The following is a 26,414-nucleotide window of genomic DNA, read 5'->3' as shown; positions in this document are numbered from 1 at the left end:
CGCCTGAAGTGCTGAGATTACAGGCGTGAGCCACCGCGCCCAGCCTGTTTAGGAGTGTTTTTGAGACTTTTCCCCCCAAAATTTGTATCTTTCAATTAAGGAAAATAGCCTATGGAACTACAGAGACTTAGGGACAAAAACCAGAGCGCCTTACTCCCTCTTGTGCTCTTCCACTGCAAACTGCTAAAAAAGTCTTAATTAACAGAAGGTAACATTTCAGGCATTCCGGAAGAAGGACATACCTTAACGGCAGCAGACTTTAGCAGACTTTAAATTAAATTTTTTTTTCTTTCTCCACTTTTAAAGGATAGGTAGTTGACTTGTATTTATTTAATTTTTAAAACAGGGTCTCGCTCCGTAGCCCAGGCTGAAGTGCAGTGGTGTGATCACGGCTCGCTGCAGCCTCAACCTCCCAGACTCAAGCGATCCTCCCACCTCAGCCTCCGGAGCAACTAGGATTATAGGCATGCACCACCATGCCTGGCTAATTTTTTTTTTTTTTTTTTTTTTTTTTTTTTTGTAGAGATGGGGTCTCGCTCTTTTGCCTAGGCTGGTTTGGAACTCCTGGGATCAAGCGATTCTCCCGCCTTGGCGTCCCAAAGTGTTGGAATTACAGGCGTGAGCCACAGCGCCCGGCCTCAGCTCTATTAATGTTAACAAATATGTATACAACCCTAAGGGACAAGCATTAACTTCCTCCATTTCCCCGACCCCTGCCATCCGTACTTGGCTCCTGAGTCCCCTTCATTGGATGTGATTTTGGACCAGCCCTTCCCATACCCACACCTCAGTTTCCCTATCTGTACAACAACAAAACACATCAAACCTAACGGACAGAGATCGACTAGGCTGCAGAAGCGCGCTAAGTAATAGGTCATGAGTTAAGTAAAATGACTGACAACATAAACTCCTCTCTTGCCAAGCCAAAGCCACCCGCGGCCACCGCTCTTCAAGGCTGTTGTAGGATGGGCGCGGCCAAGCCATCGGGAGCCACGCCCCAAGAGAGCTGGGCCCGCATTCGCCTCGCCCAACCCTGCGGCCCAGGAAGGGACCCAGAATGACGTCACAACCACTCCTATGTAACACTCCGCCAGGAGATAAAGTAGTCCCCAACCCATAGTGGGCCCCATGCCAAATACTAGCCGACGTATAAAATCTCAGAGTCTCTTCAGACCCGATTATGGTTTTGAGGCCTCGGAGCGACCTTCCGGAACACTGAAAATGTGTTTTTCCCGGGGCCAGCGGGAGAAGTAGTTCCGGCCTACAATAGGCCGATGGGTTCCTCCGCAGCGGGGGAAAGAGGATGGCGACCTCGTCGATGCCGGAGTCAGAGAGGAACGTGGCTACAAAAGCCTCAGGTGAGCTTCGGGTAGAGTCAGGCGGCCCCACCGTACCCTGCCGTGGAGTGAGGTCACACTGCGAGGTTACCCGGAGGCGAGTTCCCGGGCCGGCGGGGCTGTCCGAACAGGGCCCCGGGGTCCCAGGCCCTTTAGTCGCTCTCGCACTTGCCTGAGCGGAAACCCGGCGCCACCACAAGATGGCGTCGGGCCTGGAGCACAGGCAGCGCCGGGGACAGCCCCAAGTCGCCAGGCCCCGAGACCGTCGCTGTCAGCCCCCTCCACAGGGGAACCCGGGGGGAGCGAACCACTGACCCAGGGGGCCAGCGGGCTGTACCACCGACCCTGCAACCCGGGGGGACGCGGGGGCTGAAGGGCTGAACCACGGAGCCCGGATAGGACTCACAGAGAGAAACGCTCCACGAGAATCGTGGGGGCGAGGGAAAGGGTCAAGATTACCAGCCATTGACCACCCTCACGGGAAGGGCCTTAGCCTGGGAAGCACAGCTTCTCCGTCAAGTTTGTCCCGAGCTCCCCTCGCAACACACCAGGAAGCCCCGCCCCGTCGGAGACTCAGTTTTTGCATCTGCAAAATGGGCGCAGGGGTGCAGCTGGGTGGGCTGCGGTTGCCGGGGCTGGGGAGATGGCCCACTTGTTCCAGCCACGGTCACCTCTCTTCGCAGAGTGAAGTCCCCAGACCCTACGCCACGCTGTCAGGCAGCCCGCTGATCCGATGGAGGAGAACGAGGTGGAGAGCAGCAGCGACGCGGCCCCTGGGCCTGGCCCCCCCGAGGAGCCCTCTGAGAGCGGCCTGGATGTGGGCACCTCGGAAGCCGTGTCGGCCGACAGCAGCGACGCCGCGGCCGCCCCGGGGCAGGCAGAGGCCGATGACTCTGGCGTGGGGCAAAGCTCGGACCGCGGCAGCCGCTCTCAGGTATGGACCGGGCTGGACGGCGTGGGTGGAGGCAAGGACCGCGAGCATCAGTGCCTGACAGCCAAGAGGAAACAGCAAGGCTTGTTTGTAGCTAATACTTGGTGTTTCTGGTTTACTGTGAGCCAGGCACCAAGCCAAGCCCCTAAAATGGGGGCTTCATACCTTCTAAGACACATACCATTTTTCTCCACATCTTATAGAAAAGGATGCCGAGGTACCGAGTGCAGACAGAGCCAGGATTCAAATCTAGGCTGTGGTCTTAGCTACTATAGTACCCACAGCCCTCACACTTTGAGAGGCAGATGTCTAGGCCAGGCGTGGTAGCTCGTTGCCTGTAATCCCAGCACTTTGGAAGACTGAGGTGGGAGGATCACTTGAGCCCAGGAGTTGGAGACCAGCTTGGGCAACATAGCGAGACCTCATCTCTACCGGAAAAAAAAAAAAAAAAAAAAAAAAAGGGCAGGTGTCCTGGGTTAAGACCGGGTCCTGCCCCCAGTTTACTGGGAGACCTCTTTGAGCCTCAGTCTCCTGGCTAAAGTAGAGCAGAAATACTTGCTTTCAAAGGTGCTTGTGAGCTCCCACCAGACATCCTCTTGCAAACATTTTGTAAACCGTCTCCTCCTGGCTGTGCCACTTCCAAACCGTGTGATCTTGAGCAAGCTACCCAACATCTAGCTCTGTTTCCTCATCTGTAAAGTGGGAATGGTAAATAGACCTGCCTCATAGAGTTTTTGTGAGGATGAAATAAATTAACATATGCAAAGCTAATAATTAAAACAGTGCTCAGCACATTGTAAGCACTCAATACATGTCTTAGCCATTCTTATCTGCAAGATAGTGATCATATTCAGTATATCACGTGATAGAAGTCTACAGCAGTGGTCATCACTTTGGGGTCCTGGGGTTTCATTAGTTCAGCAGAGATGGGGGCCTACCATGTGCTCAGCATGTGCTGGGCCCTGGAGATACAGCAGGGGAAAAGACAAGTTTGTTCCAGGCCCTTGTGGAGGGCACAGTCTGGCAGGGAGGCTGTTACAAGGCACGATGAACCCCACAGTGGTGTGGTGCTGGGGACACAGGCAGCTGCAGCACTGAGGGTGAAGAAGTCCTGACTTGGCCTCAAAGTTAGCATTGACTTCCTAGAAGAGGTACTAGCTAAATGGTGGTGAGAAGGCTGGGTAAGATTTAGCCATAGGGTGATGCTGGGAAGAGTTTCAGGCAGAGGGAATGATTTATGCAAAAGCCCAATGACAATAGCTCCCCCTGGCTGTGGTGTAGACCCTGGCTGTGGCTTAGGAGTCCCTTCCCTTATTTTGGGGTATCCTGTGATGAGATCCAGGGACCCTGTGACTTTTTCCTGGGGGGACTCTGTGATTGGAGGGCCTCTGTCACTGGTCCTCAGTGGGGCTGAGGGCATGAGCGGCTCCACTGACCATGTCCTTGGGCCAGAGAGCTCTGTCTAGCAGGTGGGAGTTAGCAGGCTGCCCTGCCCCATACCCTGCTGCTAAACTTCTTACCTCCCTGTTTCATGCCCCTCAGGAGGAGGTATCCGAGAGCAGCTCGAGCACAGACCCCCTGCCTAATGGCTACCTCCCTGATTCGTCGTCTGTGTCCCATGGGCCAGTGGCAGGGGTGACAGGCGGTCCCCCAGCACTTGTGCACTCTAGTGCACTCCCAGACCCCAACATGCTGGTGTCCGACTGCACAGCTTCCTCCTCGGACCTGGGCTCAGCCATCGACAAGATCATCGAGTCCACCATCGGGCCCGACCTCATCCAGAGTGAGTCAGGCAGAGGAGCCCCACAGGGGTTTCCCTGCAGTGTCCTGCAGCCAGCTATGCCCACCCTAGCTGCATGAACTCAGGCAGATTACTTTCCCATGCAGAATGTGCAGAGTGGAAACAGTCACCCCTGTCTCACGGTGGTAAATGAGGATTTAATGAGACAACACGATAAGGTTCTCAGCATAGCGCCTGGCACACGACAGACTCTCAATAAATAATATAAACTGTTATTGCTTACCTTATGCCCAGGACTGTTCTAAACTTTACATACAGTAGCACATTTAATCCTCCCAATAACCCCAAAAGGTAAAGAATGTTATGTTCACAGTCCACATGAAAAATATGAGGAGGCCGGGTGTGGTGGCTCAAGCCTGTAATCCCAGCACTTTGGGAGGCCGAGACGGGAGGATCACGAGGTCAGGAGATCAAGACCATCCTGGCTAACACGGTGAAACCCCGTCTCTACTAAAAAATACAAAATATTAGCTGGGTGTGGTGGCGGGCGCCTGTAGTCCCAGCTACTCGGGAGGCTGAGGGAGGAGAATGGCATGAACCCGGGAGTCGGAGCTTGCAGTGAGCTGAGATCCGGCCACTGCACTCCAGCCTGGGCGACAGAGCGAGACTCCGTCTCAAAAAAAAAAAAAAAAAAGAAAAATGTGAGGCACTGAGGACATACATAAGTTACCCACTGTCACCAGCAAGCAGTGTAGGGTGTCAGGCCATGAGCTCAGACAGTCTGACTCGAAAGCCGTGTCACCCAGGCTAGAGAGCAGTGGTGCAATCATAGTGCGCTGCAACCTCAGACTCTTGGGCTCAAGGGATTCTCTGCCTTGGCCTCCAGGGTAGCTGGGATTACAGGTGCACACCACCTTTTTGCTGGGTTGGCCAGGCTTTTCTTGAACTTCTGAGTTCAAGCACTTCTCCTGCCTCATCCTCCCAAAGTATTGGGATTACAGGCATGAGCCACGACACATGGTGCTGTACCCACTTTTTGTTAATGATATTTATAGAGACTGTAGTACCTCAAAAAGCCCTGGGATAGTCTGGGAAGCTAGCCCTAAGAAAGTGGTGCAGGAGCTAGTCCTTTACTTTGAGAAGTTTGGAGAGGAAGGAGGACTTTTCAGGTTTGGTGGTCAAAGCCTGGGCAGCTGGTGTAGCTGTGGCATCTTGTGTAAGTGTGGGCCAGCTGCTGAGTCAGCTTGTCACACTAGACCTCCAGACAGCCCTGCCAAGGAAGTCAGCTGAGGCTCAGGGGGCGACACAGCTGGTTTGCAGTCACACATGGGAGCCAGAATGAGTGTGGACCAGCCCTGCTCACAGACCAAAGTGGGGCCCATGGGGGTGGGCCTGTTGCTGGGAACCCCTCCCCAGGAGGTGTGACCCTTCCCCAACTCTGCCCAGGCTGCATCACTGTGACCAGTGCCGAGGATGGCGGGGCCGAGACCACGAGGTACCTGATCCTGCAGGGCCCAGATGATGGTAAGACCCCGGGTGCCAGAATCAGGGAAGACCTGCAGTGGGCAGGGGGATAGATGAGGACAGGCTCTGCTGCGGATTTCCTCTGTGGCCCTGGCAGGGTATCCACGGCTCTGGGTCTCAGTTTTCCTACTGACCGGGTGGCCTCTGGTGGGGAATTTGGTTCTGCACTCCCTGGGTCTGCCTAGGAGGGGTAGCTACAGCTCACGGCCAGTGCTGCCCTCCATGTAACCGCCCACCAATTGCCTCACCTACCCCTAGGAGCCCCCATGACATCACCAATGTCCAGTTCCACCTTGGCCCACAGCCTGGCAGCCATTGAGGCCCTGGCAGATGGCCCCACATCCACATCCACATGCCTGGAGCCACCTGAGGAGGCACAGGGTGGGCCCAGCTCCCCGGTGCAGCTGCCTCCAGCCTCTGGTGCTGAAGAACCAGACCTGCAGAGCCTGGAGGCCATGATGGAGGTGGTGGTGGTGCAGCAGTTCAAGTGCAAGATGTGCCAGTACCGGAGCAGCACCAAGGCCACACTGCTGCGCCACATGCGGGAGCGCCACTTCCGTCCAGGTGCCTCAGTAGCAGCCTACCTGCTTGGACTGCATGGGTGGGGGTGGGGTGCTGGGAGCCAGACATGGCAAGCTTGTCTTACCCTCCCCCCACCCCCAGTAGCAGCAGCCACAGCAGCATCTGGTAAAAAAGGACGTCTACGGAAGTGGAGCACCTCCACCAAGACCCAAGAGGAAGAGGGACCGGAGGAGGAGGACGATGACGACATTGTAGACGCTGGAGCCATTGATGACCTAGAGGGTAGGCCACCATGGTTTCTAGGCCTGCCATCCCTACGCCCATCTAGACATACTCACTGAGCTTTCACTTGGAGGGCCAGTAAAGGGGGACTGGCAGAGACATATCCATAGGTCCCTCCAGTATAAGACAGAGGAGGTTGTGCTCTGGGACCAGGACCTTTGTGTACAGTTGTGCAGGCTGCACACTGGAAAAGAGCACAGGGGGCCCTGTTCACAATTGCACCACAGAAATAGAATACAAATAAAGGTGTGAGAGAAGGTCCTCGCCCTGTTGCTCAGGCTGGAGTGTAGCATCATGATCGTTGCTCACTGTTACCTTGAATTCCTGAGCTCAAGCCATCTTCCCATCTCAGCCTCCCGAGTAGCTAGGGCTACAGATGCCTGCCAGCATGCCTGGCTAGTTTTTTAGTTTTTGTGGAAACGGGGTCGCCCAACCTGGACTACATGGTGAAACCCCATCTCTATGAAAAATGCAAAAATTAGGCCGGAGTGGTATGTGCCTGTAGTCTCAGTTACTTGGGAGGATCACTTGAGCCCAGGAGGTCAAGACTGCAGTGAACTGTAATTGTGCCACTGCACTCCAGCCTTAGCGACAGAGCGGGACCCTGTCTTAAAAAAACGAAAAAAGAAATACTGGGCGTGGTGTTTCACTCCTGTAATCCCAGCACTTTGGGAGGCTGAGGCAGGCGGATCACATGAGGTCAGGAGTTCAAGACCAGCCTAGCCAACATGGTGAAACCCCGTCTTTACTAAAAATACAAAAAATTAGCTGGGTGTGGTGGCGGGCACCTGTAATCCCAACTACTTGGGAAGCCGAGGCAGGATAATCACTTGAACCTGGGAGGTGGAGTTTGCAGTGAGTCGAGATCGTGCCACTGCACTCCAGCCTGGGTGGCAGAGCAAGACTCCGTCTCAAAAAAAAAAAAAAGAAAGAAAGAAAAATAAATTGTCTTTTTTTTTTTTTTTTTTTTTTTGAGATGGAGTCTTGCTCTGTCGCCCAGGCTGGAGTGTAGTGACCAGATCTCAGCTCACTGCAAGCTCCGCCTCCCGGGTTGACGCCATTCTCCTGCCTCAGCCTCCCGAGTAGCTGGGACTACAGGCGCCCGCCACCTCACCCGGCTAGTTTTTTGTATTTTTTAGTAGAGACGGGGTTTCACCGTGTTAGCCAGGATGCCCATCTCGGCCTCCCGAAGTGCTGGGATTACAGGCTTGAGCCACTGCGCCCAGCCAAGAAATTGTCTTGCTGAGTTGCCCAGGCTGGTCTTAAACTCCTGTCCTCAAACAGTCCTCCCACCTCAGCCTTCCAAAGCACTGGGATTACAGGTGTGAGCTGCTGTGCCTGGCCCTAAAATATTTCAGTATGCTGTCATTATAACAATTGGTGTTTTGGCCGGGCACGGTGGCTCACGCCTTTAAGCCCAGCACTTTGGGAGGCTGAGGCAGACGGATCACAAGGTCAGGAGATCGAGACCATCCTGGCTAACACGGTGAAACCCCGTCTCTGCTAAAAATGCAAAAAATAAATAAATAAAATTGTTGGTGAGTTTTTTAATACCAATTTTTTGAAATTTATTATTTTATACTTAATTATATCTCAGTTTGGACTAGGCATATTTCAAGGGCTCAATAGCTACATAACGGCCGATGGCAGCTGTTTTGGATAGGGCCGCCGTAGAGTTTGTGGACTTTAATGTTTATTTCAACTTTTTTCTAACTGGCTGTACACTGTCTGGAGGAAGGGGTGCCTTTTCCCTATTCACATGAAGGTGCTTTATGAGCTAGTGGTAGGTGCCAGGAAGGGTAGAGAAAGAACTTCAGGGGCTCAGGGCAGAAACGCCAAGTCAGCCAAAGGAGACCAGGAGGGCTTTCTGGAGGAAGCATCACTGTAGGCTCGGAGGAGGAGTGTACACAGGGGTGGGGAAGTGAGCTGGGAAGGGGGTTAGGGCTGAAAGGGCAGGTCCTGCCACTGTTCACCAACTTTACTGTCCCCCACAGAGGATAGCGACTATAATCCAGCTGAGGATGAGCCCCGAGGCCGGCAGCTTCGGCTCCAGCGCCCCACTCCTAGTACCCCAAGGCCCCGAAGGAGACCTGGCCGACCACGGAAGCTGCCCCGCCTGGAGAGCTCAGACCTCCCAGATGGTGAGGTTTGGTCTTGGGAGGGGCTCGTGTGGGTGGGTCAGGAGTGGCCTCACTCCCTGCTTGTCTCTGTGGAGTTCTGGGGACTGAGTGTGCCCTGCAGGGCAGCTGTCTCAAACCAGGTCACCTGCAGGCCTCCTGGGAAAGGGGAAAGCCCTCAAAGACTCAAGCTCAAGAAACCTTGACTCAGGAATCTATCTCAGCTTTATGGAAATGCTTTTCACCACAATTTGTCATAGCAAAAGAGAAATTTGGGTCTTTATCACTGAATGAATAAGATAAATTTTAAATATGACTGAAATAAGAAGAGAGAAGTCAGTCTGAGGCCTGGGACTATCAGAGGAGCCCTGGTTCAGAGCATTAATGGCTGGGGGACAGGAAGGACCCAGCCGTGGTGTGAGCACCGGCTCTGCCGCCTGCAGTCTGTGTGACTTGGAGCTTAAATCTCCAGTCCCTTTATTTATGCATGGAGGTTATAGCAGCATGCTTATTAGGATTGCTTAAGGGTTAAATACACACAAAAGAGTACAATGGCAGCTGTTTATGGTTGGAGAATTGTTGTATTATTACTATTATTTGTTTTTGAGACGGAGTTTCACTGTTGCCCAGGCTGGAATGCAGTGTCATGATCTCGGCTCACTGCAACCCTCGCCTCCCAAGTTCAAGCGATTCTCGTACCTCAGCCTTGAGTAGCTGGGATTACAGGCGCCCATCACCACACCAGCTAATTTTTTAGTAGAGACAGGGTTTCACCATATTGGCCAGGCTGGTCTCAAACTCCTGACCTCAGGTGATCCGCCCACCTCAGCCTTCCAAAGTGCTGGGATTACAGGTGTGAGCCACCGCACCTGGCCTATTTTATTCTTTAGTTTCTATTTCAAAAAGGCCTTTTTACTGAGGCATATATGTACGGAAAGTTACACATATTCTGCCTAGGTCAATGAGTTTTCACAAGGTGCACACATCTGTGTAACCAAGCACCTGTATAACCCAGTCAAGAAACAGAATGTTACCTGCATTGTCTGTATTGTTAATTTTTCTAGTACATATTTAATATTTAAATACTGTCGATGTTTTTGAAGAGGTAACAGATTTAGATCGTCCAAACTTCAAATGGTTTGCAAGCACGGAAGTCACGTCTTCTCCCTCCTTCCCTCCCATCAGCCCTCGCCAGCTGCCTGACCTCCCTAGGGAATGCCAGTGTTAAAGCACTGCTGTTGCTTTCCAAGCCTTAGAATGTTCTGTGAAGTCACCAAAGCTGCCATTCTGGCCTCCCTTGGATAAATGGGGCAAATGAGACTCCGGGAAAGGAATGGCTTTGCCTGTGGGTGCACAGCACATCAGTGACAGCTGTGCCTGGAACCCAGGTCTCCTGACTGGAAAGTCCCAGCTCTCGCCGCTGCTCTAATCCAGGCCAGGTCCTACCATGCTGACAGAATGTCGGCTCTTGGGCGGTAGGATCCACGCTGCCCTCTAACCAAAGGCTGTCTGTGTCATGTGACTCGATGCACCCATCAGTGGTCTGTGATGATTGGGTAGGAGGATATTTTGGCTGGCCTCTGGCCCACTTGTCCACGTCTGTCCTGGTGTGTCAGTGGCTGGCTTGTGACCTGGCATGTCCATGGCAGGTGTGGAAGGAGAGCCTCTAGTGAGTTCCCAGAGTGGACAGAGCCCTCCAGAGCCACAGGATCCCGAGGCTCCCAGCTCCTCAGGCCCAGGACACCTGGTGGCCATGGGCAAGGCAAGCAGGACCCCTGTGGAAGCTGGTGTGAGCCAGTCAGATGCAGAGAATGCAGCTCCCTCCTGCCCGGATGAGCATGACACTCCACCCCGGCGCCGAGGTCGACCTTCCAGGCGCTTCCTAGGCAAGAAATACCGCAAGTATGTGGAGCAGAGGTGAGGGTGGGGCAGGTGTGTGGTTAAGCCACCAACCCCACCAGACCTTTCCCCAACACCCTCTTCCTGCAGGTACTATTACAAGTCGCCCAAACCGCTTTTGAGGCCCTTCCTGTGCCGCATCTGTGGTTCTCGCTTTCTGTCCCACGAGGACCTGCGCTTCCATGTCAACTCCCATGAGGCTGGCGATCCCCAGCTCTTCAAGTGCCTGCAGTGCAGCTATCGTTCCCGCCGCTGGTCCTCTCTCAAGGTGCGGGAGCCAAAGAGGATTGGGGCTCATGGGAGGGTGAAGAAGGCAAGCAAAGGCCAGCTGGTGCCACTGAGGGAGAATGGAGTCACAGAGCATCCTGGCTCACCATCCTGCTGCTCTTCAGGATGCGTGTCTGGCTCATTGGTGCACTGAAGAACGCTCAGCTCCTCAGAGCCTGCAGGAATGTGGGGAGGTGCTGGGAAGGCTGCAGCGGGCAGTTTTGCAGGCAGCACAGTGCACAGCGGCAGCATATCTTCGCCACCACAGACGCCGTAAAACTGTTTTCATCTGATTCCATGTGTTAGAAAGATTTCCAGCAGATGGCAGTCATGTGTCTCAAGAAAAGCGTTCCTTTTAGGCCAGGAGCAGTGGCTCACGCCTGTAATCCCAGCACTTTGGGAGGCTGAGGCGGGTGGATCACCTGAGGTCGGGAGTTTGAGACCAGCCTGGCCAACATGGAGGAACCCCGTCTCTACTAAAAATAGAAAATTAGCTGGGTATGGTGGTGCATGCCTGTAATCCCAACTACTCGGGATGCTGAGGCAGGAGAATCGCTTGAACCTGGGAGGCAGAGGTTGCAGTGAGCCAAGATCCACACCACTGCACTCCAGCCTGGGCAACAAGAGCGGGGGAAAAAAAACCACGGTTCCTTTTTCTCCTTAACGCAAGCTACCACGTGGCCTGCAGCAGCCCTGAGCCTTTTATGCAGTAACTGGATAATTAAATCCTTGTTGCAGCCCAGTGAAGTCGTAGGTGTCCATAGTCCCATTTTACTGACCCAGGAAACCGTGGCTCGGCCTGGCCAATGTGCAAGTTGGCAGCTGTGGGAGAGGGTACTTTCAGGCATGGTGGTCAGAACGAGCCCCTGTGCTCTGTGCACGCTGTGCTTTGGGCTGTTCTCTGGGTTCTGCAGAGAGGATGTCCTGTGACACAGTGGGAGAGGTGGAGGCTGTGGCGCCATGCTGCCTGCCTTCAGCTCCAAGCTCTGCCATCACAAGGTGCCTCCACCCTGAGACTTAGGTTCCTCTGTCAAGTTGTGAGCCAGCACGGAGTGGGTGCTCTCGCTGGGGAGAGTCCCTGGGCCTTCCTAGGCTTTGACCCTTGCATCGGGGTGTGTTGTCCACACGCCTGTGTTCTGTGAGCTGCTCCTGCAGCAACCCTAAGGCTGTGGCCACAGGTGTGGTAGGGACGGGGATGGGAGAGGAGGCCAACCCCCAGCCCACTATCCTTTTGTCTGTCTCCCAGGAGCACATGTTCAACCACGTGGGCAGCAAGCCCTACAAGTGTGACGAGTGCAGCTACACCAGTGTCTACCGGAAGGACGTCATTCGGCACGCCGCTGTGCACAGCCGAGACCGGTCAGTATGGGGGTGGGAGGGACCCGGGCGAGAGACGCCAGGTGGAGTGGGGCAGTGGAGGCCCAGGATAACCATGGTTCCCACTTACCGCACTGCTGCTCTGAGCCAGCCCTATTTGCTGCACACTACGGGCATGAGCAGAAAGGCAGTTCACCCCAGATCATTTGGCTTAGAACAGGACAGTACCAGGACCTTGAGGTCCCCAGCTCAGCCTCTTACCTCTTGTGAGCTTTAGTTTCTCATCAAATGGGGGCAATTGTTGAGGGGATTGAAGGAAATTATGTACCTAAAGAAGTTCACTAAATGATCCAAGATCTTCTGGACTCCAGATCCTCCTCATCTCTCACAGGGCTGAGAGTGCACCTGAGAGAGAGAAACAAAAGTTCTTAGGCACCTAATGATTGCTCACAGGATTATAAGTCGATCTGGAGCTTCAGGTAGGAGTTCGCTTCATGAGAGGTGGTGTGTGAGCAGAAGTTGGAGACAGATCCCCTGGGACAGCTCCAGCTGTGTGTGTGGAAAAGCCAGCTCAAGATGCTTTGAGGTTTCTTTTTTTAAAATGAAAAGAAAAAAGGGGGGTTCTGTGGCCAGGTAAGATTAGTGTAGGATCACCAGCTTGCAGAGCTGTTCAACACCTCTTTCCTGCCGAATTTCTTTTTTTTTTTTTTTGAGACGGAGTCTTGCTCTGTCGCCCAGGCTGGGGTGCAGTGGCCGGATCTCAACTCACTGCAAGCTCCGCCTCCCGGGTTCACGCCATTCTGCTGCTTCATTCTCCCAAGTAGCTGGGACTACAGGCGCCCGCCACCTCGCCCAGCTAGTTTTTTGTATTTTTTAGTAGAGACGGGGTTTCACTGCGTTAGCCAGGATGGTCTCGATCTCCTGACCTCATGATCGGCCCGTCTCGGCCTCCCAAAGTGCTGGGATTACAGGCTTGAGCCACCGCGCCCAGCCTCCTGCCGAATTTCTTAGAGCTTTTATTGACTGACTGACAGAGTCTCACTCTGTCACCCAGTCTGGAGTGGAGTGGCACAATTACAGCTCACTGCAGCCTCGGCCTCCCAGGCTTAAGTGATCTTCCGGCTTAAGCGATCTTCCTGCTTCAGCCTTTGGAGTAACTGGGAACTACAAGTGCTAACCACCACACCCAGCTAATTTTTTATTATTTATTAATTTCTTTTTGTAGAGAAAGTGTCTTGCTATGCACAGGCTGGTCTCAAACTCCTGGCCTTAACTGATCCTTAGAGCTTTTAATATGCAAATAACACTTTGTGATTGATAGAGAGAAAGAATGTACCATTTCACAAATATATTTGAGTGCAGAATATGTTGTTCTCAGCGTGCCTCTTAGCATTTTCCCCAGTGAACTCCAGCTAGGGAAGCACTGTTCTAAAAGAAAGGGGCCTTGGCAGGGAGTAGGCTCAGAGCTGAGACTGGGTCTGTTCAGTGTGAGAGGGTCTAAAGTGCGTTTGGGGAAACCCTGGTCTAACTCCTCGGCCTTTTCCCCCCAGGAAGAAGAGGCCAGATCCGGTGAGTCTGGGGTGCTGGCCTGGGAAGGGAGCCTGCCTGGGGGTTGTTTGTGGAGGTGGGGACGAGAGGGGAGGTTTTATCCTCCCTCCTCCCCTTCTTTCTCCATCTGGCCCCTTCTTATGCCTTCCTAGACTCCAAAGCTGAGCTCTTTCCCCTGCCCTGTGTGTGGCCGTGTGTACCCCATGCAGAAAAGACTCACGCAGCACATGAAGACGCACAGCACTGAGAAGCCCCATATGTGTGACAAGGTGGGTGGGAGCCAGGGCTGGGGCTGGGAGGAGGGCCTTCCCTGGGTAATGGAGGGTGATCGCCATCTCACTGCTCTTCACCCCTCACAGTGTGGAAAGTCCTTTAAGAAGCGCTACACCTTCAAAATGCACCTGCTCACACACATCCAGGCTGTTGCCAACCGCAGGTACATCCCCTCGGAGGCCCCTGGGGACGGGAGCAGTCCCCAGCGCATCACTGAGCTTCCCTCCCTCTAACTGCCTCCAGGTTCAAGTGTGAGTTCTGTGAGTTCCTTTGTGAAGACAAGAAGGCACTGCTGAACCACCAGTTGTCCCACGTCAGTGACAAGCCCTTCAAATGCAGCTTTTGTCCGTACCGCACCTTCCGAGAGGACTTCCTGCTGTCCCATGTGGCTGTTAAGCACACAGGTCAGGCTGGGTGCACCCCAGTCCCACTCACCAGCCCTCAGCTCCCTCTGCCCCTGATCAGAGGCTTAGCTCCCATCCTCTTCCCCCTCAGTAGCCACAGAACAGCCCAAGTGCTTCAAGTGTAAAGAGAGTTTCCCATGGGCGTATTTACCCTAACCTGAGCCCAGGTGCCCGCTTGGCCAGTTGTTCTCTAGATGGCTCTGGGCCGGTCACTTGCCCTCTCTGAGCCTTCCATATTTATGAAATGGGGGAATCAGAAGTGCCTGCCATATGACTATGATGAAAGTAAGCTCCATTTGTTCCTTGAGCCCTGTGTGTGCTGGCACTGGGGCTGGAGAGGAGGCTCTTCTAGGCCCTGTCTTGGCAGATGAAGCTGCAGAAGCAATGCCATTGGCTTGGCCCACAGAAGCTGCACTGCAAACATTGTTTCTTTGGTGCTTAGCTACCTGGTCAGCACACTAGGGCGATTAGAGAAAAGGAGCCAGGGGTTCCGTTAGCCAGAGTCCTGTGATGACCCGCAGGAGGAGCTTGTAGTCACATGACCTTTCAAATAGGCATGCACAGGAAGGCTGTTGAGTGCAGAGGGCAGCCTTGATTCATTTCTGTCCTGGGCTACCAGAACAGACAGTGGCATGTGTTCGCCAGCATATGGGAATGAATCTCTGGAAGTGAGTCAGTTGGAGAGATCCTTAGGATCAAGAAAGGATTCCTGGAGGGGGTAGGCTAGGGATGGACAGACTTAAGCTTGCCCCAACATGTGCCTCCAGGGGCCAAGCCCTTCGCCTGTGAGTACTGCCACTTCAGCACACGGCACAAGAAGAACCTACGCCTGCACGTACGGTGCCGACATGCAAGCAGCTTCGAGGAATGGGGGAGGCGCCACCCTGAGGAGCCCCCCTCCCGCCGTCGCCCCTTCTTCTCTCTGCAGCAGATTGAGGAGCTGAAGCAGCAGCACAGTGTGGCCCCTGGACCACCTCCCAGCTCCCCAGGACCTCCTGAGGTAAGGTCAGGGCATGGGTCAGGATGACAGAGTGAGGCCGCTTCTCCCAACCCCAGCATCATTTGCACATTGAGGTGCAACAGAATAATACCTGCCTCTTGAGCCTGTGGTAAAGACTTGCTGAGTCAAACATATGCGAGCCCTAAGCTTAGAGTAAGGGTGGCTTTCTAGTGCTAGTAATAGAGAATGGAAATACTAGTAACTTAACTGTGACCACAGTTTTTTATTCTGTCTTATACGAGAATTCCACAGGTCAGCAGTCTAGGGCTGGTGTGGTGATTATACAGTCAGAAGGGAATAAGCTCTCCATATCTTTGCCCAGTCATCTTAGGCCTATGACTTTCATTTTTGTAGTTGCCTCATGGTCCGGTATAGCTGCAGGAGCACCAGCCTTCCCAGCCACATCCCAGGCAGGAAGCAGGAGGAAGGGATGGGGGAGAGGCAAAAAGGATATCTGCCATCTATCCGTCATTCCTCATGAACTTCACCTGAAGATCGTTGCTTAGTCATGTGGCCACACTTTACCTAGCTGCAAGGGAGGCTGAGAAATGTCTTGGAGCTGGGTACATTGCCACCCTGGTGAAAATCAGAGTTCTATTAGCAAGAAGGAAGAGGAGGACGGATTCAGGATAGGTAGCTAGCAGTCTCTGCCATGTGAGCAGACACAGTATCCCCAGAAACATGGACCACATGACATGCTGGTAGATCACAGGCCCTGGAATCACACAGTCATGGGTTCAAGCCCTCACCCTGCTATGTATTAGGAGTGGGATTCTTGGCCAGCCACTTCACCTCTCTGAGCCTTAGTGGGTTCATCTGTAGCACTGAGCTGGTATATTTTGAAAAGTGGTTATGGGCTGGGTGTCCTGGCTCACGCCTGTAATCCCAGCACTTTGGGAGGCTGAGGCGGGTGGATCACTTGAATCAAGAGTTTGAAACCAGCCAACGAACATGGAGAAACCCCATCTCTACTAAAAATATAAAAATTAGCTGGGCCGGGTGGCGGGCACGTGTAATCCCAGCTATTCAGGAGGCTGAGACACCAGAATCACTTGAACCCAGGGGTCAGAGGTTATAGTGAGCCGAGATTGTGCCATTGTACTCCAGCCTGCATGATAGAGGGAGACTCTGTCTCCAAAAAAAAAAAAGAAAAGTGGTTATGAAGATAAAACAAGCCAACAGATGTAAAATGTTTGGCAGATCAGAGGCGCTTGGTAAATGGCACTTGAATCTGGGCCGGCCCCTCTCAGGTGTGGGCATATGTCCACCCCATAGATACCCCCAGAGGCGACACCTTTCCAGTCATCTGAGGCTCCCTCACTGCTCTGTCCTGACACCCTGGGCGGCGCCACCATCATCTACCAGCAAGGTGAGCTCTGTGGGAGGACAGGAGCTCTGAGTGGGGCAGGGGCAGGCGTGCTGGTGGTGGCTGGAAGATGGAGAGGGGGTGGTATTGGGTGCCAGTTTTCTAGCACTTTGTCAGGCTTAGATCCCACCCCACCCAGGAGCCGAGGAGTCGACAGCGATGGCCACGCAGACAGCCTTGGATCTTCTGCTGAACATGAGTGCCCAGCGGGAACTGGGGGGCACAGCCCTGCAGGTGAGTTACCTGGGAACCTGTTCCCCTTCCCAGCTTCCACAGGTACCCAGCCCTGCACTGGACACTGGGACTAGAGGACAACAGTGTATCAGAGCTGCCCCGCCCTTGGGAACTCCAGGGTAGTGGAGGAGACAGATCCGCTGAAGTCTGGTGGGCAAACACAGAGAGGAACAGGCTTTGCCAGGGAGGCCACGGGGTCTCCCGTCCATTCTCCGGAACCACTGGTGACCTGCCAGGTGGAACAGTACACACTGCCCCTGTGGCATCTGGGCCCTGTTCTTGTTTTGTCTTCCTCCCACCTCTGCAGCCACCATGTGCCTGTGGGTGCCCCCACAGGGGTCTGAACTAGCTTTTCCATCCAAAAGAGTGCCCTCATTCCAGGACACCTCCCACAGCCTGCAGACCCCAGGGCTTCCTCCAGATCAGACCATTCTCTTGAGTTCCAGGGGTCTTGGTTCCTGCACCTCCCCAAAGTTCCGCACCTTTGCCCCTCCCTGCCCCCCACTTCACATCTGGCCTGGTCTCCAAGGCAGAGGGAAGTTTATTAGCCCCTCCTGTTTCTTAGCCTCATGAGAAGATGGAGAGTGTTTTTAAAATGATAAATTCCAGAAATGTTCGTAGAGTTTAGTTCATGGCAATTAGGGGTATATAGAAGTTTTACATTTTTAGATAGGAAAGTTTATCAGTCTTTTATAGTTTTGTCTTTGGTGTCATCCCTAGAAAGACTCCTCCAGCTTGTATCCCAAGATTATATAAACATTCATTTATATTTTTTTCTTAGGGTTTATTTTTTTACACTTAATCTTACTCCATCTGGAATTTATTTCTGATGTATGCAGAAAGGTAGGGATGGATTTTTTTTCCAGAAGTCATCCGGTGTGGTATCTTCCCCTGTGGTTTGAAGTGTCCTCCTTCTCATATACTAGATTCCCAAATATGTAGGAATCTGTTTCTAGGCTTCAGTTCTGTTCTATTGATTTGTTTCCTGTTCCCATGCCAATCTCATGTGGTAGTTTTTCTGCTTACAAAAGCACATGCTTGTAAAAAACAAAACGGGCCTGGCATGGTAGCTCACGCCTGTAATCCCAGCACTTTGGGAGGCCAAGGTCGGTGGATCACCTGAGGTCAGGAGTTCAAGACCAGCCTGACCAACACGGAGAAACCCCGTCTCTACTAAAAATACAAAATTAGCTGGGTGTGGTGGCACATCTCTGTAATAATCCCAGCCACTCGGGAGGCTGAGGCAGGAGAATCACTTGAACCTGGGAGGCAAAGGTTACAGTGAGCCCAGATTGCACTATTGCACTCCAGCCTGGGCAACAAGAGCAAAACTCCATGTAAAAAAAAAAAAAAAAAAAAGAAAGAAAATGAACATTAGAAAATGTTTCAGTAAAAGGTGAAAGTCCTTGGCATTTCTCCCCTCCCCTCAGATACCCAGTAAATGGGTTCAGAAGAATTTCTTCAGGGCTTTGTTCGTGCTCATACTAACACCTAGACCTTTGTTCCTTAAAAATTGGGATCACATTATTGCTGCTTCTCAGCGTCATCTTTCACTTAACAGCGTGTGATGCATGGCCTGGCCAGCACCTGCAGTTACCCTCATTCTCCTAAGATCTACATCTTGCATCTCTGTATCATTCCATCACATGGATGTTCTCAGCTATAGTTTAGTCCTTTATTGGCTGGGGTTCTTTCATTTTATATTGATTCAAGCAGTGCTTCACTGTACATATATTTTCAGTGCTCATAAACTTTTTTTTTTTTTTTTTTTTTTTTTTTTGAGACGGAGTCTCACTCTGTCGCCCAGGCTGGAGTGCAGTGGCCGGATCTCAGCTCACTGCAAGCTCCGCCTCCCGGGTTTACGCCATTCTCCTGCCTCAGCCTCCCGAGTAGCTGGGACTACAGGCGCCGCCACCTCGCCCGGCTAGTTTTTTGTAGTTTTAGTAGAGACGGGGTTTCACTGTGTTCGCCAGGATGGTCTCGATCTCCTGACTTCGTGATCCACCCGTCTCGGCCTCCCAAAGTGCTGGGATTACAGGCGTGAGCCACCGCGCCCGGCCTTTTTTTTTTTTTTTTTTTGAGATGGAGTCTCACTTTGTCACCCAGGCTGGAGTGAAGTGGCGTGATGTTGGCTCCCTGCAACCTCCGCCTCCTGGGTTCAAATGATTCTCCTGCCTCAGCTGCCTGACTTGCTGGGATTACAGGTGCATGCCACCACACCCGGCTACTTTTTTGCATTTTTAGTCGGGACAGGGTTTCATCATGTTGGCCAGGCTAGTTTCAAACTCCTGACCTCAAGTGATCTGCCTGCCTTGGCCTCCCAAAGTGCCAGGATTACAGGCGTGAGCAACCGTGCCCAGCCAACATTTTTGTAGTATTTTTTAAAAGCCTCCTACAAGAATTATTAGTGGGTCAGAGGGTATGGTGCGAAGCCTTGTAAAAAGATATGCCAGTATACATGGCCACCAGTAGGGTATATTTTCCTGCATTCACGCCAATACACTGGGTATTATCCATCTTTATAAATCTTTTTTTGGCGGGGTGGGGTGGTGATGGAGTCTCACTCTGTCGCCCAGGCTGGAGTGCAGTGGCGCGATCTCGGGTCACTGCAACCTCTGCCTCCCGGGTTCACACTGTTCTCCTGCCTCAGCCTCCCGAGCAGCTGGGACTACAGGCACCGCTACCAGGCCCGGCTAGTTTTTGTATTTTTAGTAGAGATGGGGTTTCACTGTGTTAGCCAGGATGATCTCAATTTCCTGACCTCATGATCCACCCGCCTCGGCCTTCCAAAGTGCTGGGATTACAGGCGTGAGCCAACATGCCAGGCCTGTCTTTATAAATCTTTACCAATCTTACACCTGTAATCCCAGCACTTTGGGAGGCCGAGGCAGGAGAACTGCTTGAGTCCAGGAGTTTGAGACCAGCCTGGACAACATGGTGAAACCCTGTCTCTTAAAAAAAAAAAAAAAAAAAAATTAGGTGTGGCAATGAATGCCTGTAGTACCAGCTACTTGAGAGGCTGAGGTGGGAGGATCGCTTGAGCCCAGCAGGTTGAGGCTGCAGTGAGCTATAATCACACCACTGCACTCCAGCCTGAGCAATACCCAGTCTCAAAGAAAAAAAAAAGTTGTGTGACCGTAAATGATATTGAACTTCTCTCTGTATGTTCAGAGACCATTGTATTCCTTTTCTAAAGCACCCGTTTGTGTCCTGTATGTGTTTTTCTATTGTCATGATTAGAAAAATCTCCCCACCCCAATTCTAAAATACTTACCTACATTTTCTTTTAATATATTTAAAGTTTTATTTATTACATTTTAATCTTCAACCCATTTGAAGCCGACTATAGAATAAGATGTACACTGGAGCTTTTTTTCTAAGTGTCAGTTATCCCCAGTATTTCTTGACTGCAGCACTATTGGCATGTTGAGGCAGATACTATTGTGTGGTGGGGCAGTTCTGTGCATTATGGGATGTTCAGTAGCATCCCTGGCCTCTCCCCACTACATGCTGGTACCATCCCCCTCCTGCTGTGATAAGAAATGTCTCCAGACATTGCCGAATGTTTGTGGGGGGCACAACTGTTCTGCCCTATTCCCGTTGGTCTATTTCCAGTTGCTGAGTGGGATTTGGAAAGCCGGAGTATATTTTAGAAAGAACTTGGATTATTCAAATGAGCGGTGGCAGTACTGGTCTGACTAGAGTGTGTGGGTGCATCTGGGACACTGAGATGGGAGACGCATCTTGCATACCTGCTTCTCTGCCACAGATGCCTCCCATCCTGCCCCCTGGTGCTGTTGCAGGTGGCCGTGGTGAAGTCGGAGGACATGGAAGCAGGGTTAGCATCCCCTGGTGGGCAGCCCTCCCCTGAAGGTGCCACTCCACAGGTGGTCACCCTCCATGTGGCAGAGCCGGGGGGCGGTGCGGCAGCCGAGAGCCAGCTAGGCCCTCCTGACCTACCACAGATCACCCTGGCACCTGGTCCATTTGGTGGGACTGGCTACAGTGTCATCACGGCACCCCCTATGGAGGAGGGGACATCAGCTCCTGGCACACCTTACAGGTGAGACCTGCTGCCTGCAAGGCCCCTTTCGGCTTTTTGTAGGTGTGGTCGGTCAGTTCGATTTGGGCCCCACCCAAGCCTAGTTGGCAGGAGGCAAAAATCCCAGTACACATCAAGTGATTGGTGGTGGAGTCTACCCTTCTCAGGAGGTCAAGAGCTACCATTTTTTAGCCACTTACATGTTCCAAGCACTTGGCAGTCATGATGGGACCTAAGCCATTCCCATGAGATCCAGATTTCCCTTGTTTTACAAATGAGGAAATGGGCCAGGGAGGTTAAGTGACCAGCCTGAAACCACACACGCAGTAGGTTAGATTTGAACCCTGGTCCCTTTGGTTCCCATGCCAAGTGCTCTTCTTGAGTGATCCCAGGTGTTCTCCAGTTCTGACATTCCAAAGCAGCTCAGGCCTCTTTACCAGCATTGAGGCCTGGCTCCTGCACTTGGCTTCCCTACAATGAATGAGCTTGGGCAGGCATGTTTATGTTCACCAAACTCTTAGGCCATCTGAGGAAGCCCTGAATCCAAGTGCCAAATTGTTCAGCTGGGCTGGGAGTCAGGATCCCCGGGCCCATGCCCTTGGCCAGCACCTGGGCAGCCAGTCTCAGCATTTGCTCTCTACTCTTAGGCAGCAGGTCCTTGTTAGCCTTGCCTCCTCCACTATCTCCTAGTGGTGGATTCACCATTTGCTACTGGTTGGCCTGGTCCCCCTGTCCTGCTCAACTTGGCCAGACTTGGGTTGGACCTCTCTGCCTCACTGTGTGCCCCCCACCTTGCCATGTTTACCAAGGAGGACAAGGATGACCCGTTTTTGAGAAGGACCTATGCTTGAGTTGTAATCATTTACAAGAGAGACGGTAGAGGGTCATTTGGTAACAGGGCAGAGCCACAGTTGAACCCTAGGCCCTTCTGACTTGAGTCCATCTTTGGTGACAGTCATCCCTCAGTTGATGCCTGTTGCTTGGGGAAGGGGGCTCCTGTGGCCCTCCATCTTCTCCTAGAACCTTCTCCGTGCCCACAGCGAGGAACCCTCAGGAGAGGCAGCCCAGACTGTGGTTGTGAGTGACACCCTAAAAGAAGCTGGCACCCACTACATCATGGCTACTGATGGTACCCAGTTGCACCACATTGAGGTGAGGCTTGGGGATGCCAACCACTCCTCTACCTCCCTCCCCTTCTCAGCACCTCATGCTCCCTGTCTCTCCACAGCTCACCGCAGATGGCTCCATCTCCTTCCCAAGTCCGGATGCTCTGGCCTCTGGTGCCAAATGGCCCCTGCTGCAGTGTGGGGGGCTGCCTAGAGATGGCCCTGAGCCTCCATCTCCAGCCAACACCCACCGTGTAGGGGACCCCCCGAGCTCTGCCTCCCCACCTCCTGCAACCAGCAAAGCCCTGGGCCTGGCAGTGCCCCCCTCACCGCCGTGTGCAGCCACTGCAGCATCAAAGAAGTTTTCCTGCAAGATCTGTGCCGAGGCCTTCCCTGGCCGAGCTGAGATGGAGAGTCACAAGCGGGCCCATGCTGGGCCTGGTGCCTTCAAGTGCCCCGACTGCCCCTTCAGTGCCCGCCAGTGGCCCGAGGTCCGGGTAGGTGCTGGCGCTCCTGTGTCTCTGCTGTCATTCATTGGGCCGCACATTTGTATAACAAACCTTTAATGAGTGCCCTTTCAAACCAGATCCTTTGCCCCAGCCCCCGAGTGGATAAGATTGGTCAGAGATGACTCAGCAAGGTCCCAGCTCTCAGGGAGCTTGGTCTGGTGGGGAGGCAAACCAGACACAATGTGACTAATGCCAGACAGTATTCCGAGTGTGAACCAAGGGTGCAGAGAGCAAGTCATTTGAACTTGAGTGTGCTGGGGAAAATGCCACAGGAGGGATGGCCAAGCTGGGCCTCCAAGAGCAAAGGCACAGAGGTGTGAGACAGAGGCATGGCTAGGGAGACTTGAACGTCTGGAACAGTGTTCCCCAACCCCTGGTCCACAGACCAGTAGCCATCTATGGCTTGTCAGGAACCAGGCCACACAGGAGGTGAGCGGCAGGTGGGCAAGCATTAGCCTGAGCTCCACTTCCTGTCACAGCAGCTGCGTTAGAGTGTCATAGGAGCACAGCCCCATTGTGAACTGTGCATACAAGGGATCTAGATCACACACTCCTTATAAGAATCTAAGTAGTATCTGATGATGAGGTGCAACAGTTTCATCCCAAAACCATCACCCTGCACATGCCGTGAAACAATTATCTCCCATAAAACCAGTCCCTGGTGCCAAAAAGGTTGGGGACCACTTGTCTAGAATACTGAGGGCACAGAAGTTTGAGGTAGTTGGGGAGCCACCATGGAGAAGGCTAGTGGGCAGGTTCATAGCCCAGCTTGGGGCCTCCCTGTTTGCCTGAGGATTTCCAGTTTTCAGATCCAGTCACGCACTGCATCCTCCCCAGAGGTCAGAGAGGGAAGCAGGGCCTAGAGCCCCACCCCTACAGATGCAGAGGTGGAGGCTCCATCAGGCAGGCCTCAACCCTAGAAAATCAGGGCCCAGGTCAGGCGCGGTGGCTCATGCCTGTAATGCCAGCACTTTGGGAGGCCGAGGCGGGTGGATCACCTGAGGTCGGGAGTTTGAGACCAGCCTAACATGGAGAAAATGTCTCTACTATTTTAGTCTCTACTAAAAATACAAAATTAGCCAGGCGTGGTGACACATGCCAGTAATCCCTGCTACTCGGGAGGCTGAGGCAGGAGAATTGCTTGAACCCAGGAGGCAGAGGTTGCGGTGAGCTGAGATCACGCCGCTGCAATCCACCTCTGGGTGACAAGAGCAAAACTCTGTCTCAAAAAAAAAAAAAGCCCGATGGGACCTGCACAGGTCCCCTCATCCAACACCTCTAAGTTACATATGGGTAAACTGAAATTTTCCAATTGACCTAATAATGATCGAACCTATGGCCTTTCACTTTTAGGACACAGCAGCACCAGATGTGGATCTGGCTTGGCCTTTCTACCCAGCTTCTTGTTAGTACATAGGATTTTGGTTTTCCCAGGTCCGCTTTGCCTGGTTCCCCGACCAGCTGTCGGCAGGAACCTGGGGATTTGTTGCCATCTGTCCTGACCCAGCTGATGCCCCCAACTCTGCCCTCTGCAGGCGCACATGGCGCAGCACTCAAGCCTGCGGCCCCACCAGTGTAGCCAGTGCAGTTTCGCCTCCAAGAATAAGAAGGACCTGCGGCGGCACATGCTGACTCACACCAAGGAGAAGCCTTTTGCGTGCCACCTCTGCGGGCAGCGGTGAGGCCACATACCGATGGGTGGGGACCGCTGGGCATGTATGATGGGGCTAACCTGAGCCACCTTTCATCCCCTTCAGTTTCAACCGTAACGGGCACCTCAAGTTCCATATCCAGCGGCTGCACAGTCCTGATGGGAGGAAGTCAGGAACCCCTACAGCCCGGGCTGCTACCCAGACCCCAACCCAGACCATCATCTTGAACAGTGATGACGAAACACTGGCCACCCTGCACAGTGAGCTGCCCCTGGGGCCACAGGGTGGGCACCAGGGTAGATCCAGAGACTTGGGCCACTGCCCCAAAAGGCACCTCTGGGCACAGTAGAGGCTGGGGCATTGCAGGTTTTCCTGGACCTCACGTGTGAGCATCCTCTCCTCTCTGCCCAGCTGCACTCCAGTCCAGTCACGGGGTCCTGGGCCCAGAGCGGCTACAGCAGGCACTGGGCCAGGAACATATCATCGTTGCCCAGGAGCAGACAGTGACCAATCAGGTAAGAGTCAGGACTGGGGGCCCTCTGGCCAGTGACAGGCAGGGGTTGGGGTAGAGAAATGAGGCTAGAGCTGGCTTGGTCCTGGCAGGAGGAAGCCACCTACATCCAAGAGATCACCACAGCAGATGGCCAGACCGTACAGCACCTGGTGACCTCCGACAACCAGGTGAGCTGCTACCTACTGTTGATGCCCTTAGCTGTGACCTACCCTCCCAAACAAAGACCCACCTTGGGGAGGAATGATACTTTCCAAACCACCCCTCCTGGGGTCCATGCTTGCCAACAACTGCTTTGTTGCTGGTGGCTATTCCTAGTCTTCCACTCTGCCTTCTTAGCTGAGCTCCTGGAGAACGAGGCCTCAGCACCTGCCTCCTTGCCACCACTGCCACCCTCCCCCCCCGCCCACAGGTGCAGTATATCATCTCCCAGGATGGTGTCCAGCACCTGCTCCCCCAGGAATATGTTGTGGTCCCCGAGGGCCATCACATCCAGGTAGACCACACCCTGGGATGAGGGTGGGGTGTGGTGAAGGGCTGCATGACCTCTTCCCAGAATCACAGCTTGGCTTCCTCTCTGCAGGTACAGGAGGGCCAGATCACACACATCCAGTATGAACAAGGAGCCCCGTTCCTTCAGGAGTCCCAGGTAGGGCCCTGGGAGGACAGGGAGACCTGGGGCACAGGCAGGGTTTCTGCAGGCCAGCATCTTATCAGCTTTTCCCCTCCAGATCCAGTATGTGCCTGTGTCCCCAGGCCAGCAGCTTGTCACACAGGCTCAACTTGAGGCTGCAGCACACTCGGCTGTCACAGGTATGGAGCTGCACCCTGAGGAGCACAGGGCTGGGTTTGGACCCAGCTCCTGAGCCTCTAGCTCACCATACTTTCCCCTCCCCTGGCAGCAGTGGCTGATGCTGCCATGGCCCAAGCCCAAGGCCTGTTTGGCACAGAGGAGGCAGTGCCTGAACACATTCAACAGCTGCAGCACCAGGGCATCGAGTACGACGTCATCACCCTGGCCGATGACTGAGCCCTGAGGGCCCGACACAGATCCTGGATTTGAGGCCAGCCCTCCCGGGGGTGGGGGGCCACCAGGACTCACCTCCCTCTTCATTTAGCATCTCCAGATACTGGACAGCCAGCATCCTCTCATTCCTAGGGAGCCAGACCTGTGCTGTTGGGGTTAGGGGCAGCCATGGGCCCCGGCCAAGACGTGCTGGGTGCCCCAGCCTGCAGGCAGGCTTTGGGATAGAAATTTATTTTTGTTTGGGTGGACCCACTGGCCTCTCAGTCTCAATAAAGGGACTGGAGTCCAGTCCTGAACAGCTTACTTTGTCTGCTTGCTGCTGCAGCCTGAACCAGGCCAGATCTTTTGGAGGCTGTGTGGCTCCACAGCATGACCTGCCCTGCCCTGCCTCTCTCAGTCCAGTGATCCACCAGCAGGGCAGACCCTTGCTGCAGAGACCTGGCAATGAGAGAGACGGCTGAACCAGCGAGAGCCCCAGCAAACACCTTCAGACCTGCTTCCTCCCTGGGCCCTAGGGAGCATGCGCTCTGTGCCTACAGGGCCCCTGAGGCTGCTCTCCTGATCCTCGACTGTGAGGCACACCTAGCTGTCTGCTCACTGTGGGGATCCAAGGCCAGCCAGAGTCTGGCTTTTGGGTTGGGGACAGGCACAGCTCCCAGTCCTCTGATCCCCAGGGGTATCCATGCAGGCCCTGCTGGGGGAGTTTGGAGCTAGGGGATGCAGGGCCCCATTGGACTCTTCGGACCTGCTGAGCCCAGGCAGAGGCCACCAGAGACCCAGCTGTGTGGGAGCCCCAGCTGGGGAG

The 26,414-nt window shown here is 53.5% G+C and overlaps 1 protein-coding gene across 41 annotated transcripts; it reads left to right on the top strand.

Annotated features, from left to right (window-relative positions):
• The first annotated feature begins 1,276 nt into the window (after positions 1–1,276).
• On the top strand, positions 1,277–25,909 carry ZNF335 (zinc finger protein 335). 41 transcript variants are annotated; one of them, XM_074005415.1, is made up of 29 exons: positions 1,277–1,358; positions 2,021–2,271; positions 3,811–4,051; positions 5,456–5,533; positions 5,792–6,097; positions 6,197–6,337; positions 8,332–8,478; positions 10,104–10,356; positions 10,444–10,621; positions 11,867–11,979; positions 13,488–13,506; positions 13,638–13,754; positions 13,845–13,921; positions 14,002–14,162; positions 14,930–15,162; positions 16,438–16,531; positions 16,668–16,762; positions 20,532–20,600; positions 20,728–20,825; positions 21,845–21,956; positions 22,033–22,407; positions 23,955–24,097; positions 24,177–24,331; positions 24,483–24,586; positions 24,675–24,752; positions 24,995–25,078; positions 25,166–25,231; positions 25,314–25,395; positions 25,485–25,909. In XM_074005415.1, exons 2-29 carry the CDS (start codon positions 2,071–2,073, stop codon positions 25,610–25,612), a joined length of 3,948 nt encoding a protein of 1,315 aa, XP_073861516.1. In that variant the 5' UTR covers positions 1,277–1,358; positions 2,021–2,070; the 3' UTR covers positions 25,613–25,909. The 41 variants fall into 41 exon arrangements, 13 of the variants coding, with proteins under 13 accessions (XP_073861516.1, XP_073861515.1, XP_073861512.1 ...); XR_012419446.1 differs by having other exon boundaries at positions 20,566–20,825; positions 24,438–24,586; XR_012419459.1 differs by having other exon boundaries at positions 20,566–20,825; positions 21,794–21,956.
• The last annotated feature ends 505 nt before the right edge of the window (positions 25,910–26,414 follow it).

Source organism: Macaca fascicularis, chromosome 10 (assembly GCF_037993035.2).
Source record: "Macaca fascicularis isolate 582-1 chromosome 10, T2T-MFA8v1.1".
Lineage (NCBI taxonomy): Eukaryota > Metazoa > Chordata > Mammalia > Primates > Cercopithecidae > Macaca > Macaca fascicularis.
The sequence above is the reverse complement of the archived record's forward strand: the minus strand, read 5'-3'. Positions and strand labels throughout refer to the sequence as shown.

What these genes read in the sequence shown, in the direction of transcription:
- ZNF335 (XM_005569206.5), top strand. Translation starts at nt 2,071, where the DNA reads ATGGAGGAGAACGAGGTGGAGAGCAGCAGCGACGCGGCCCCTGGGCCT. An exon ending in CGGGCCCGACCTCATCCAGA is followed by an intron (nt 4,052 to 5,455) that starts GTGAGTCAGGCA and finishes AACTCTGCCCAG; the next exon opens with GCTGCATCACTGTGACCAGT. An exon ending in TGCCACCTCTGCGGGCAGCG is followed by an intron (nt 24,098 to 24,176) that starts GTGAGGCCACAT and finishes CATCCCCTTCAG; the next exon opens with TTTCAACCGTAACGGGCACC.